General features: G+C 42.3%; 2 protein-coding genes across 2 annotated transcripts in view; one reads left to right on the forward strand and one right to left on the reverse strand.

Annotated features, from left to right (window-relative positions):
• Window positions 1-31: 31 nt before the first annotated feature.
• LOC117324839 (uncharacterized protein DDB_G0290685-like) lies at window positions 32-8,584 on the reverse strand. Its single transcript, XM_033880667.1, has 2 exons — window positions 8,502-8,584; window positions 32-1,358 (listed from the first exon to the last, which is right to left on the reverse strand). Exons 1-2 carry the CDS (start codon window positions 8,582-8,584, stop codon window positions 32-34), a joined length of 1,410 nt encoding a protein of 469 aa, XP_033736558.1.
• LOC117324957 (titin-like) overlaps window positions 8,465-15,342 on the forward strand; it is a 97,949-nt gene continuing 91,071 nt past the window's right edge. Inside the window, exons 1-2 of the mRNA XM_033880799.1 lie at window positions 8,465-8,625; window positions 13,832-13,989. Of these exons, the coding sequence (XP_033736690.1) occupies window positions 8,583-8,625; window positions 13,832-13,989 (201 nt within the window). The 5' untranslated portion in view covers window positions 8,465-8,582. The remainder of the gene's footprint in view (window positions 8,626-13,831; window positions 13,990-15,342) is intronic.

The raw sequence follows: 15,342 nt of genomic DNA on the forward strand, positions 1-15,342 counted from the left end.
CCCTCCCTCGAACTCCTCAATAAAGTAAGGACTATTGTGATCCCCTCCCTCGAACTCCCTCAATAAAGTAAGGACTATTGTGATCCCCTCCGTCCAACTCCTCAGTAAAGTAAGGACTATTGTGATCCCCTCCCTCCAACTCCTCAATAAAGTAAGGACTATTGTGATCCCCTCCCTCGAACTCCTCAATAAAGTAAGGACTATTGTGATCCCCTCCCTCCAACTCCTCAGTAAAGTAAGGACTATTGTGATCCCCTCCCTCCAACTCCTCAATAAAGTAAGGACTATTGTGATCCCCTCCCTCCAACTCCTCAATAAAGTAAGGACTATTGTGATCCCCTCCGTCCAACTCCTCAGTAAAGTAAGGACTATTGTGATCCCCTCCCTCCAACTCCTCAATAAAGTAAGGACTATTGTGATCCCCTCCCTCTAACTCCTCAATAAAGTAAGGACTATTGTGATCCCCTCCCTCCAACTCCTCAGTAAAGTAAGGACTATTGTGATCCCCTCCCTCGAACTCCTCAATAAAGTAAGGACTATTGTGATCCCCTCCCTCTAACTCCTCAGTAAAGTAAGGACTATTGTGATCCCCTCCCTCGAACTCCTCAATAAAGTAAGGACTATTGTGATCCCCTCCCTCGAACTCCTCAATAAAGTAAGGACTATTGTGATCCCCTCCCTCCAACTCCTCAATAAAGTAAGGACTATTGTGATCCCCTCCCTCCAACTCCTCAATAAAGTAAGGACTATTGTGATCCCCTCCCTCCAACTCCTCAGTAAAGTAAGGACTATTGTGATCCCCTCCCTCCAACTCCTCAGTAAAGTAAGGACTATTGTGATCCCCTCCCTCCAACTCCTCAGTAAAGTAAGGAATATTGTGATCCCCTCCCTCGAACTCCTCAATAAAGTTAGGACTATTGTGATCCCCTCCCTCGAACTCCTCAGTAAAGTAAGGACTATTGTGATCCCCTCCCTCGAACTCCTCAGTAGAGTAAGGACTATTGTGATCCCCTCCCTCGAACTCCTCAATAAAGTAAGGACTATTGTCATCCCCTCCCTCCAACTCCTCAGTAAAGTAAGGACTATTGTGATCCCCTCCCTCGAACTCCTCAATAAAGTAAGGACTATTGTGATCCCCTCCCTCGAACTCCTCAGTAAAGTAAGGACTATTGTGATCCCCTCCCTCGAACTCCTCAGTAAAGTAAGGACTATTGTGATCCCCTCCCTCCAACTCCTCAATAAAGTAAGGACTATTGTGATCCCCTCCCTCCAACTCCTCAATAAAGTAAGGACTATTGTGATCCCCCTCCCTCGAACTCCTCAGTAAAGTAAGGACTATTGTGATCCCCTCCCTCCAACTCCTCAATAAAGTAAGGACTATTGTGATCCCCTCCCTCCAACTCCTCAATAAAGTAAGGACTATTGTGATCCCCTCCCTTGAACTCCTCAGTAAAGTAAGGACTATTGTGATCCCCTCCCTCCAACTCCTCAGTAAAGTAAGGACTATTGTGATCCCCTCCCTCCAACTTCTCAATAAAGTAAGGACTATTGTGATCCCCTCCCTCCAACTCCTCAGTAAAGTAAGGACTATTGTGATCCCCTCCCTCCAACTCCTCAATAAAGTAAGGACTATTGTGATCCCCTCCCTCCAACTCCTCAATAAAGTAAGGACTATTGTGATCCCCTCCCTCGAACTCCTCAATAAAGTAAGGACTATTGTGATCCCCTCCCTCAAACTCCTCAGTAAAGTAAGGACTGTTGTGATCCCCTCCCTCAAACTCCTCAGTAAAGTACTGATCTACTGGTATACGTGGTACAGACTCCCGATCTACTGGTATAGGTGGTACAGACTCCCGATCTACTGGTATAGGTGGTACAGACTCCCGATCTACTGGTATAGGTGGTACAGACTCCCGATCTACTGGTATAGGTGGTACAGACTCCCGATCTACTGGTATAGGTAATACAGATTCCCGATCTACTGGTATAGGTGGTACTGACCCCCGATCTACTGGTATAGGTGGTACAGACTCCCGATCTACTGGTATAGGTGGTACAGACTCCCGATCTACTGGTATAGGTGGTACTGACTCCCGATCTACAGATCTACTGGTATAGGTGGTACAGACTCCCGATCTACTGGTATAGGTGGTACAGACTCCCGATCTACTGGTATAGGTGGTACAGACTCCCGATCTACTGGTATAGGTGGTACTGACTCCCGATCTACTGGTATAGGTGGTACTGACTCCCGATCTACTGGTATAGGTGGTACAGACTCCCGATCTACTGGTATAGGTGGTACAGACTCCCGATCTACTGGTATAGGTGGTACTGACTCCCGATCTACTGGTATAGGTGGTACAGATTCCCGATCTACTGGTATAGGTGGTACTGACTCCCGATCTACTGGTACAGGTGGTACTGACTCCCGATCTACTGGTACAGGTGGTACAGACTCCCGATCTACTGGTATAGGTGGTATAGACTCCCGATCTACTGGTATAGGTGGTACTGACTCCCGATCTACTGGTATAGGTGGTACAGACTCCCGATCTACTGGTATAGGTGGTACTGACTCCCGATCTACTGGTATAGGTGGTACTGACTCCCGATCTACTGGTATAGGTGGTACTGTACAGACTCCCCATCTACTGGTATAGGTGGTACAGACTCCCGATCTACTGGTATAGGTGGTACAGACTCCCGATCTACTGGTATAGGTGGTACAGACTCCCGATCTACTGGTATAGGTGGTACAGACTCCCGATCTACTGGTACAGGTGGTACAGACTCCCGATCTACTGGTACAGGTGGTACAGACTCCCGATCTACTGGTACAGGTGGTACTGACTCCCGATCTACTGGTATAGGTGGTACAGACTCCCGATCTACTGGTATAGGTGGTACTGACTCCCGATCTACTGGTATAGGTGGTATAGACTCCCGATCTACTGGTATAGGTGGTACAGACTCCCGATCTACTGGTACAGGTGGTACTGACTCCCGATCTACTGGTACAGGTGGTACAGACTCCCGATCTACTGGTATAGTGGTATAGACTCCCGATCTACTGGTATAGGTGGTACAGACTCCCGATCTACTGGTATAGGTGGTACAGACTCCCCGATCTACTGGTATAGGTGGTACAGACTCCCGATCTACTGGTATAGGGTGGTACAAGACTCCCGATCTACTGGTATAGGTGGTACAGACTCCCGATCTACTGGTGATAGGTGGTACCAGACTCCCGATCTACTGGTATAGGTGGTACAGACTCTCCGATCTACTGTTATAGGGTATACAGACTCCCGATCTACTGGTATAGGTGGTACAGACTCCCGATCTACTGGTATAGGTGGTACAGGACTCCCGATCTACTGGTATAGGTGGTACTGACTCCCGATCTACTGGTATAGGTGGTACAGACTCCCGATCTACTGGTATAGGTGGTATAGACTCCCGATCTACTGGTATAGGTGGTACAGACTCCCGATCTACTGGTATAGGTGGTACTGACTCCCGATCTACTGGTATAGGTGGTACAGACTCCCGATCTACTGGTATAGGTGGTATAGACTCCCGATCTACTGGTATAGGTGGTACAGACTCCCGATCTACTGGTATAGGTGGTACAGACTCCCGATCTACTGGTATAGGTGGTACTGACTCCCGATCTACTGGTATAGGTGGTACAGACTCCCGATCTACTGGTATAGGTGGTACAGACTCCCGATCTACTGGTATAGGTGGTACAGACTCCCGATCTACTGGTATAGGTGGTACAGACTCCCTGATCTACTGGTATAGGTGGTACTGTACAGACTCCCCTCTACTGGTATAGGTGGTCATGACTCCCGATATACTGGTATAGGTGGTACAGACTCCCGATCTACTGGTAAGGTGGTACAGGACTCCCGATCTACTGGTATAGGTGGTACAGACTCCCCGATCTTACGTTATAGGTGGTACAGACTCCCGATCTACTGGTATAGGTCGGTACAGACTCCCGATCTACTGAAGCTACAGCGTGGATACAGACTCCCGATTCTACTTGGTACTAGGTGGTACAGACTCCCGATCTACTGGTACTAGGTGCGTAACAGACTCCCGATCTCCTGGTACTATGTGGTTACTGACTCCCGCATCTACTGGTATAGGTGGCTATACAGACTCCCGATCTACTGGTATAGGTGGTACAGACTCCCGATCTACTGCGTCTAAGGTGGTAATGACTCCCGATCTACTGGTATAGGTGGTACAGACTCCCGATCTACTGGCTACAGTGGTACTGACTCCCGATCTACTGGTATAGGTGGTACAGACTCCCGATCTACTGCGTATAGGTGGTACAGACTCCCGATCTACTGGTATAGGTGGTACAGACTCCCCGATCTACTGGATAGGTGGTACAGACTCCCGATCTACTGGTATAGGTGGTACAGACTCCCGATCTACTGGTACAGGTGGTACAGACTCCCGATCTACTGGTATAGGTGGTACAGACTCCCGATCTACTGGTATAGGTGGTACTGACTCCCGATCTACTGGTATAGGTGGTATAGACTCCCGATCTACTGGTATAGGTGGTACAGACTCCCGATCTACTGGTACAGGTGGTACTGACTCCCGATCTACTGGTATAGGTGGTACAGACTCCCGATCTACTGGTATAGGTGGTACTAGACTCCCGATCTACTGGTATAGGTGGTACAGACTCCCGATCTACTGGTATAGGTGGTACAGACTCCCGATCTACTGGTATAGGTGGTACAGACTCCCGATCTACTGGTATAGGTGGTACTAGACTTCCCGATCTACTGGTATAGGTGGTACAGACTCCCGATCTACTGGTATAGGTGGTACAGACTCCCGATCTACTGGTATAGGTGGTACAGACTCCCGATCTACTGGTATAGGTGGTACAGACTCCCGATCTACTGGTATAGGTGTACAGACTCCCGGTCTACTGGTATAGGTGGTACAGACTCCCGATCTACTGGTATAGGTGGTACAGAACTCCCGATCTACTGGTATAGGTGGTACAGACTCCCGATCTACTGGTATAGGTGGTACAGACTCCCGATCTACTGGTATAGGTGGTACAGACTCCCGATCTACTGGTATAGGTGGTACAGACTCCCGATCTACTGGTATAGGTGGTACAGACTCCCGATCTACTGGTATAGGTGGTACAGACTCCCGATCTACTGGTATAGGTGGTACAGACTCCCGATCTACTGGTATAGGTGGTACAGACTCCCGATCTACTGGTATAGGTGGTACAGACTCCCGATCTACTGGTATAGGTGGTACAGACTCCCCGATCTACTGGTATAGGTGGTACAGACTCCCGATCTACTGGTATAGGTGGTACAGACTCCCGATCTACTGGTATAGGTGGTACAGACTCCCGATCTACTGGTATAGGTGGTACAGACTCCCGATCTACTGGTATAGGTGGTACAGACTCCCGATCTACTGGTATAGGTGGTACAGACTCCCGATCTACTGGTATAGGTGGTACAGACTCCTGATCTACTGGTATAGGTGGTACTGTACAGACTCCCGATCTACTGGTATAGGTGGTACAGACTCCCGATCTACTGGTATAGGTGGTACAGACTCCCGATCTACTGGTATAGGTGGTACAGACTCCCGATCTACTGGTATAGGTGGTACAGACTCCCGATCTACTGGTATAGGTGGTACAGACTCCCGATCTACTGGTATAGGTGGTACAGACTCCCGATCTACTGGTATAGGTGGTACAGACTCCCAACTACTGGTATAGGTGGTACAGACTCCCGATCTACTGGTATAGGTGGTACTGACTCCCGATCTACTGGTATAGGTGGTACAGAACTTCCCGATCTACTGGTATAGGTGGTACAGACTCCCGATCTACTGGTATAGGTGGTACAGACTCCCGATCTACTGGTATAGGTGGTACAGACTCCCGATCTACTGGTATAGGTGGTACAGACTCCCGATCTACTGGTATAGGTGGTACAGACTCCCGATCTACTGGTATAGGTGGTACAGACTCCCGATCTACTGGTATAGGTGGTACAGACTCCCGATCTACTGGTATAGGTGGTACAGACTCCCGATCTACTGGTATAGGTGGTACAGACTCCCGATCTACTGGTATAGGTGGTACAGACTCCCGATCTACTGGTATAGGTGGTACAGACTCCCGATCTACTGGTATAGGTGGTACAGACTCCCGATCTACTGGTATAGGTGGTACAGACTCCCGATCTACTGGTATAGGTGGTACAGACTCCCGATCTACTGGTATAGGTGGTACAGACTCCCGATCTACTGGTATAGGTGGTACAGACTCCCGATCTACGGGTATAGGTGGTACAGACTTCCCGTCTACTGGTATAGGTGGTACAGACTCCCGATCTACTGGTATAGGTGGTACAGACTCCCGATCTACTGGTATAGGTGGTACAGACTCCCGATCTACTGGTATAGGTGGTACAGACTCCCGATCTACTGGTATAGGTGGTACAGACTCCCGATCTACTGGTATAGGTGGTACAGACTCCCGATCTACTGGTATAGGTGGTAAGACTCCCGATCTACTGGTATAGGTGGTACAGACTCCCGATCTACTGGTATAGGTGGTACAGACTCCCGATCTACTGGTATAGGTGGTACAGACTCCCGATCTACTGGTATAGGTGGTACAGACTCCCGATCTACTGGTATAGGTGGTACAGACTCCCGATCTACTGGTATAGGTGGTACAGACTCCCGATCTACTGGTATAGGTGGTACAGACTCCCGATCTACTGGTATAGGTGGTACAGACTCCCGATCTACTGGTATAGGTGGTACAGACTCCCGATCTACTGGTATAGGTGGTACAGACTCCCGATCTACTGGTATAGGTGGTATAGACTCCCGATCTACTGGTATAGGTGGTACAGACTCCCGATCTACTGGTATAGGTGGTACAGACTCCCGATCTACTGGTATAGGTGGTACAGACTCCCGATCTACTGGTATAGGTGGTACAGACTCCCGATCTACTGGTATAGGTGGTACAGACTCCCGATCTACTGGTATAGGTGGTACTGACTCCCGATCTACTGGTATAGGTGGTACAAGACTCCCGATCTACTGGTATAGGTGGTACAGACTCCCGATCTACTGGTATAGGTGGTTACTGACTCCCGATCTACTGGTTATAGGTGGTACAGACTCCCTACTGGTATAGGTGGTACAGACTCCTGATCTACTGGTATAGGTGGTACTGTACAGACTCCCCATCTACTGGTATAGGTGGTACTGACCCCCGATCTACTGGTATAGGTGGTACAGACTCCCGATCTACTGGTAAAGGTGGTACAGACTCCCGATCTACTGGTATAGGTGGTACAGACTCCCGATCTACCGTATAGGTTGGGGCGATCCCATTACTATTTGAAATTTCCTCCTTTTAAAATACAAGATTTTAAAATTTTTTTTATTTTTTTTACGTTTACTTTAACGTGACGATCCCCACCCCCAATTGAACGGAAGGGACTTTTTTCCCGTCTTTTTAAACTTTTTTAAGGTTTTAATACCCCTTCACCCTTTTTATTTGGGTAAAAATCCCCAACTGGTTAGGGACCGCTAAACGGTTTTAAACGGGATTGTTAAGGAATTAAAAACTCTCTCCTTTACTTTCCCGTTTTTTTTCGTTTTTGAAAAAACTTTTTTTGTTTTTTTTTTTAAAAATTTTAAAAAAATTTTAAAAAAAAGGAAAATTTTTCAAAAATTTACAAAACGTAAGGCCAAAAAAGGGTCGGGGCTCTTTAACAATTTTCAAAAAGAGAAGGAGTATTCTTTTTCTTTTTCAATTTTTGGAATCTGTGTTAAGTATTCAAATTTTATATTTTGAAAAATTTTTCTAAAAATTGAAGGGGTTTAATGAAAACTAAATGTTTTAACGGGAATTTTCATCAAGGAACGTTTTGTTCAACAATGTAAACGGTTTTAAAATCATCCAAGTAGAACTTTAATTTTAACAATTTTTTAACAACCTTTTAAATTTTGTGCAAATGAAAAATTTTTTTTCCAAAAAATTTTAAAATTTTTTTAAAATTCAAATCAGAAAAAGGAAAATTTTTTAAAAAAGTTAAATCTAGAGAATGGGGTTAAAAGTATTAAAGTAGGGGCCTGTTTTTAAATAATGTTTACTTGGGAAGTTTAGAATGTTTATTTTAAATTACAAAAGGGGTAGTTTATCCCAAAAAGAATTTTCTTTGGGGTTAATTTCTAAAAATTTGAAATTTGGGGGGGGGGGTTTCAAAAAAACGAATAACCTTTTTTTTTTTCCAAAGAAAGGGTTTTTTTATCAAGGGGGAAGGGAAAAAACCTACCTTTTTTAATCGTTTTGCAAAACATAGTAGAATTTGCACAATTTGGTTTTTAAAATTTCACCCAAGAAATTTTTTAAAATAACAAAAACTCTTCCAACGAGGAAATCCTCACAAGCTTACACGGTTTTGGAGAAAAGTTCTTGGAATTGTGGAGTAGTAATCAGTCGCGGGTATCTCCAGATAGACGCGGGAAGCTGTTCCATGATGGAGGAAGAGGACGATACTGTGTTCATGACAATCAAAGGTGAGATCTAAATTTATTATTCCTTACAAGAGAAAAATGTTTTATGACTTATCTGTCAGAGTAGTTCCTCTTATGCTGCAGTGAAACCAGCTCCCTGGAAACTTCCAATCCAATGTGGCTTGTTGGTTGTCTCTGGTACATTTCTCATTAGATGATATCCTAATGATATAAGGTTACAGGGATGATCTGCCATTTTCACACTTAATGACATGTACTGGTCGTATAAATTTACCTTGGCAAGTAGCGAGTGAAATTGTTTTCCATGTGCAGAAAATAGTGAATACAATCAGTGACAAAAGTGTAGATATGGCTGACTCTTTCGATGGGTTAAGTTTTGTGAAAACCAGGTTTATAAGATCTACTGTCATTGATTTCAACATAAATTTAGTCAGTTTGTGGATCAGGTTTCGAGTTGTATTGTTAATTGGCCAGATGTATCTTTTAATTTAAGGACAATCAGCAAACTATACATGTAAGGAGTCCTTTATAGAATGGATTTTAATGATGTAGTAACTCACATGTAGTCTAGTACAGGGGACATAACTCTTGTAGGCCTGGTACTGCATGGCTAAAACCTGGGACATTTACAATATTTCATTATAGATACTGAGATGTTACTATTAAGAGGGAAAAATCCCAATCTCAACTCTGAAAAAGTTAGCAATGTAAAGCATAGAAATAGAGTATTTGACAATAAAGTTTTGAAAAGAAAAATGATATTTTATAGTGTCTATGATAAAGTAGGGAAGACTGGAATGATATCTGGTAGTGTCTATGATAAAGTAGGGAAGACAGGAATGATATCTGGTAGTGTCTATGATAAAGTAGAGAAGACAGGAATGATATCTGGTAGTGTCTATAATAGAGTCAGGAAGACAGGAATGATATCTGGTAGTGTCTATGATAAAGTAGAGAAGACAGGAATGATATCTGGCAGTGTCTATGATAAAGTAGGGAAGACAGGAATGATATCTGGTAGTGTCTATGATAGAGTCAGGAAGACAGGAATGATATCTGGTAGTGTCTATGATAGAGTCAGGAAGACAGGAATGATATCTGGTAGAGTCTATGATAGAGTAGAGAAGACAGGAATGATATCTGGTAATGTCTATGATAAAGTAGAGAAGACAGGAATGATATCTGGTAGTGTCTATGATAGAGTAGAGAAGACAGGAATGATATCTGGTAGTGTCTATGATAGAGTCAGGAAGACAGGAATGATATCTGGTAGTGTCTATGATAAAGTAGGGAAGACTGGAATGATATCTGGTAGTGTCTATGATAAAGTAGAGAAGACAGGAATGATATCTGGTAGTGTCTATGATAAAGTAGGGAAGACAGGAATGATATCTGGTAGTGTCTATGATAAAGTAGAGAAGACAGGAATGATATCTGGTAGTGTCTATGATAAAGTAGGGAAGACAGGAATGATATCTGGTAGTGTCTATGATAAAGTAGAGAAGACAGGAATGATATCTGGTAGTGTCTATGATAAAGTAGAGAAGACTGGAATGATATCTGGTAGTGTCTATGATAAAGTAGGGAAGACAGGAATGATATCTGGTAGTGTCTATGATAAAGTAGGGAAGACAGGAATGATATCTGGTAGTGTCTGTGATAAAGTAGAGAAGACAGGAATGATATCTGGTAGTGTCTATGATAAAGTAGAGAAGACAGGAATGATATCTGGTAGTGGCTATGATAAAGTAGAGAAGACAGGAATGATGTCTGGTAATGTCTATGATAAAGTAGAGAAGACAGGAATGATATCTGGTAGTGTCTATGATAGAGTAGAGAAGACAGGAATGATATCTGGTAGTGTCTATGATAAAGTAGAGAAGACAGGAATGATATCTGGTAGTGTCTATGATAAAGTAGAGAAGACAGGAATGATATCTGGTAGTGTCTATGATAAAGTAGGGAAGACTGGAATGATATCTGGTAGTGTCTATGATAAAGTAGAGAAGACAGGAATGATATCTGGTAGTGTCTATGATAAAGTAGGGAAGACAGGAATGATATCTGGTAGTGTCTATGATAGAGTAGGGAAGACAGGAATGATATCTGGTAGTGTCTATGATAAAGTAGGGAAGACAGGAATGATATCTGGTAGTGTCTATGATAAAGTAGGGAAGACAGGAATGATATCTGGTAGTGTCTATGATAAAGTAGAGAAGACAGGAATGATATCTGGTTGTGTCTATGATAAAGTAGGAAGACAGGAATGATATCTGGTAGTGTCTATGATAGAGTAGGGAAGACAGGAATGATATCTGGTAGTGTCTATGATAAAGTAGGGAAGACAGGAATGATATCTGGTAGTGTCTATGATAAAGTATGGAAGACAGGAATGATATCTGGTAGTGTCTATGATAAAGTAGGGAAGACAGGAATGATATCTGGTAGTGTCTATGATAAAGTAGGGAAGACAGGAATGATATCTGGTAGTGTCTATGATAAAGTAGAGAAGACAGGAATGATATCTGGTAGTGTCTATGATAAAGTAGGGAAGACAGGAATGATATCTGGTAGTGTCTATGATAAAGTAGAGAAGACAGGAATGATATCTGGTAGTGTCTATGATAAAGTAGGGAAGACAGGAATGATATCTGGTAGTGTCTATGATAGAGTCAGGAAGACAGGAATGATATCTGGTAGTGTCTATGATAAAGTAGGGAAGACTGGAATGATATCTGGTAGTGTCTATGATAGAGTCAGGAAGACAGGAATGATATCTGGTAGTGTCTATGATAAAGTAGGGAAGACTGGAATGATATCTGGTAGTGTCTATGATAAAGTAGAGAAGACAGGAATGATATCTGGTAGTGTCTATGATAAAGTAGGGAAGACAGGAATGATATCTGGTAGTGTCTATGATAAAGTAGAGAAGACAGGAATGATATCTGGTAGTGTCTATGATAAAGTAGGGAAGACAGGAATGATATCTGGTAGTGTCTATGATAAAGTAGAGAAGACAGGAATGATATCTGGTTGTGTCTATGATAAAGTAGAGAAGACAGGAATGATATCTGGTAGTGTCTATGATAGAGTAGGGAAGACAGGAATGATATCTGGTAGCGTCTATGATAGAGTAGAGAAGACAGGAATGATATCTGGTAGTGTCTATGATAGAGTAGTGAAGACAGGAATGATATCTGGTAGCGTCTATGATAGAGTAGAGAAGACAGGAATGATATCTGGTAGTGTCTATGATAGAGGTGGGAAGACAGGAATGATATCTGGTAGTGTCTATGATAAAGTAGGGAAGACAATAATGATATCTGGTAGTGTCTATGATAAAGTAGAGAAGACAGGAATGATATCTGGTAGTGTCTATGATAGAGTAGAGAAGACAGGAATGATATCTGGTAGTGTCTATGATAAAGTAGAGAAGACAAGAATGATATCTGGTAGTGTCTATGATAAAGTAGGAAAGACAGGAATGATATCTGGTAGTGTCTATGATAAAGTAGAGAAGACAGGAATGATATCTGGTAGTGTCTATGATAGAGTAGGGAAGACAGGAATGATATCTGGTAGTGTCTATGATAGAGTAGGGAAGACAGGAATGATATCTGGTAGTGTCTATGATAGAGTAGGGAAGACAGGAATGATATCTGGTAGTGTCTATGATAGAGTAGGGAAGACAGGAATGATATCTGGTAGTGTCTATGATAAAGTAGGGAAGACAGGAATGATATCTGGTAGTGTCTATGATAAAGTAGAGAAGACAGGAATGATATCTGGTAGTGGCTATGATAAAGTAGAGAAGACAGAAATGATATCTGGTTGTGTCTATGATAAAGTAGGACAGACAGGAATGATATCTGGTAGTGTCTATGATAGAGTAGAGAAGACAGGAATGATATCTGGTAGTGTCTATGATAAAGTAGGGAAGGCAGGAATGATATCTGGTTGTGTCTATGATAAAGTAGGAAGACAGGAATGATATCTGGTAGTGTCTATGATCAAGTAGGGAAGACAGGAATGATATCTGGTAGTGTCTGTGATAGAGTAGAGAAGACAGGAATGATATCTGGTACTGTCTGTGATAAAGTAGAGAAGACAGGAATGATATCTGGTAGTGTCTATGATAAAGTAGAGAAGACAGGAATGATATCTGGTAGTGTCTATGATAGAGTAGAGAAGACAGGAATGATATCTGGTAGTGTCTATGATAAAGTAGGGAAGACAGGAATGATATCTGGTAGTGTCTGTGATAAAGTAGGGAAGACAGGAATGATATCTGGTAGTGTCTATGATAGAGTAGAGAAGACAGGAATGATATCTGGTAGTGTCTATGATAAAGTAGAGAAGACAGGAATGATATCTGGTAGTGTCTGTGATAAAGTAGGGAAGACAGGAATGATATCTGGTAGTGTCTATGATAGAGTAGAGAAGACAGGAATGATATCTGGTAGTGTCTATGATAAAGTAGAGAAGACAGGAATGATATCTGGTAGTGTCTATGATAAAGTAGAGAAGACAGGAATGATATCTGGTAGTGTCTATGATAAAGTAGGGAAGACAGGAATGATATCTGGTAGTGTCTATGATAGAGTAGGGAAGGCAGGAATGATATCTGGTAGTGTCTATGATAAAGTAGGGAAGACAGGAATGATATCTGGTAGTGTCTATGATAAAGTAGAGAAGACAGGAATGATATCTGGTAGTGTCTGTGAAAAAGTAGAGAAGACAGGAATGATATCTGGTTGTGTCTATGATAAAGTAGAGAAGACAGGAATGATATCTGGTAGTGTCTATGATAAAGTAGAGAAGACAGGAATGATATCTGGTAGTGTCTATGATAAAGTAGAGAAGACAGGGATGATATCTGGTAGTGTCTATGATAAAGTAGAAAAGACAGGAATGATATCTGGTAGTGTCTATGATAAAGTAGGGAAGACAGGAATGATATCTGGTAGTGTCTATGATAAAGTAGAGAAGACAGGAATGATATCTGGTATTGTCTATGATAAAGTAGAGAAGACAGAAATGATATCTGGTCGTGTCTGTGATAAAGTAGGACAGATAGGAATGATATCTGGTAGTGTCTATGATAAAGTAGAGAAGACAGGAATGATATCTGGTAGTGTCTATGAAAATAAGATTTAAGATATAAGGTGTTATGTGGCATATGTCTATAAATAGATGAACTGTTGAAATCAATGGAACTGACCATTGACCACATTCTGTTGGTTGCTAGGTGATGATGATGATAGAGTGTGGTCAAGCGTGGGTTGGGTCAGCGAAGAGGACATTAGGACAGAAGACAGTGAACTTATTGACCTTCACAAGAGACTGGTTGACCTGAAGGAAGAGATGAAGAAACTCAACAAGGAGACTGGCGGCAAGCTCGTATTTGTAAGTAAATCATTCTCATTGTTAAGCAGACATGTGACTCTGTCTGTGCTGCCTAGCTGTAGTATTGGTTTGGTTTGTTTTTGTTTAACATCCTATTAACAGCCAGGGTCATTTAAGGATGTGCCAGGTTTAGGAGGTGGAGGAAAGCCGGAGTACCCGGAGAAAAACCACCGGCCTACGGTTAGTACCTGGCAACTGCCCCACATAGGTTTCGAACTCGCATCCCAGAGGTGGAGGGCTAGTGTTAAAGTGTCAGGACACCTTAACCACTCGGCCACCGCGGCCCCTGTAGTAATAGGTAACGCAGTATGTTGAAAAGTTAAAAAAAAAGGTGTCATTCCAACAGGGACTGACAGTTGTGATTTTTCTTTTCAGCAAAAATAAGATGAGATCCAATTGAGTGTGTTAATTTAGAGACATTAATGAGATACCTATGTGGGTAATATTCTTTATCTTGGATACAAGAACCTCCAGGATGACTAGGAATGGATGATCTATATTCACACTGCAATATTTCTGACTTCACATCAGTAAACTTTCTATGATTTCTGTGTTTTAAGAATCAGATGTAGAGTAGATCAGGATCACTAAATAAGGTTATTTATGTAGTAGACATTGGTCAGGTGACTGTTAATGACCAGCAGCTCATTTGTTAAATCAGAGAGTTGTCTAGAATATTGAGGTCTGAGGTATTTACCCTTCTGTAACAATGGTGCCATGACCAGGATAAAGCGATCCCTCTCTAGGGTCAAAGGTCAGAGGTCATGTAGATTTTAAAAGTTAGTTTCCCCGTGATATCTTTTTATTATCTCATCAGAAAAGCATCACCCATGTAACATGGGGTTATGAAGATACCTGTTCTTTTTCAAGGTCAAAGGTCAAGGTCATATACCTTCCAACTCCTATATTCTTATATTATATAAATATATAAAGTGTTGTTAAGTAATGGAATGTATTATTTATATGTTTTACTTATACATGTTTCTCTTGATACTTATGAGGAAAATACAATTCACAAAACAATTATTGATAATAAATTTGTTTATTGGGCAAAGGCATTTTTCCTTATTGTCAGGGAAAAAGGAAAATGAGAAAATTGCTGTCACTTGAGGCAATAAACAAGATGTCAATTTTGACTTTTAAAGAGCCAGGTGGTTCGATCTCGTTCAACAATGAATCACATCCCATATACCCCTGTATGATTGGTTGAGTCTAAAATTAACACCTCCGAGTACCATTGTAATCTTCTGTCATGCTCAGTTAAACATGTTTCACTAAGGAGCTGGATATTGTCTATTACTTATATCACATTTTGTAAGAGATGACATGGGTTATACAGTGTTGTCTTTGTAA

Source organism: Pecten maximus, chromosome 4, assembly GCF_902652985.1.
Source record: "Pecten maximus chromosome 4, xPecMax1.1, whole genome shotgun sequence".
NCBI classification, from domain to species: domain Eukaryota; kingdom Metazoa; phylum Mollusca; class Bivalvia; order Pectinida; family Pectinidae; genus Pecten; species Pecten maximus.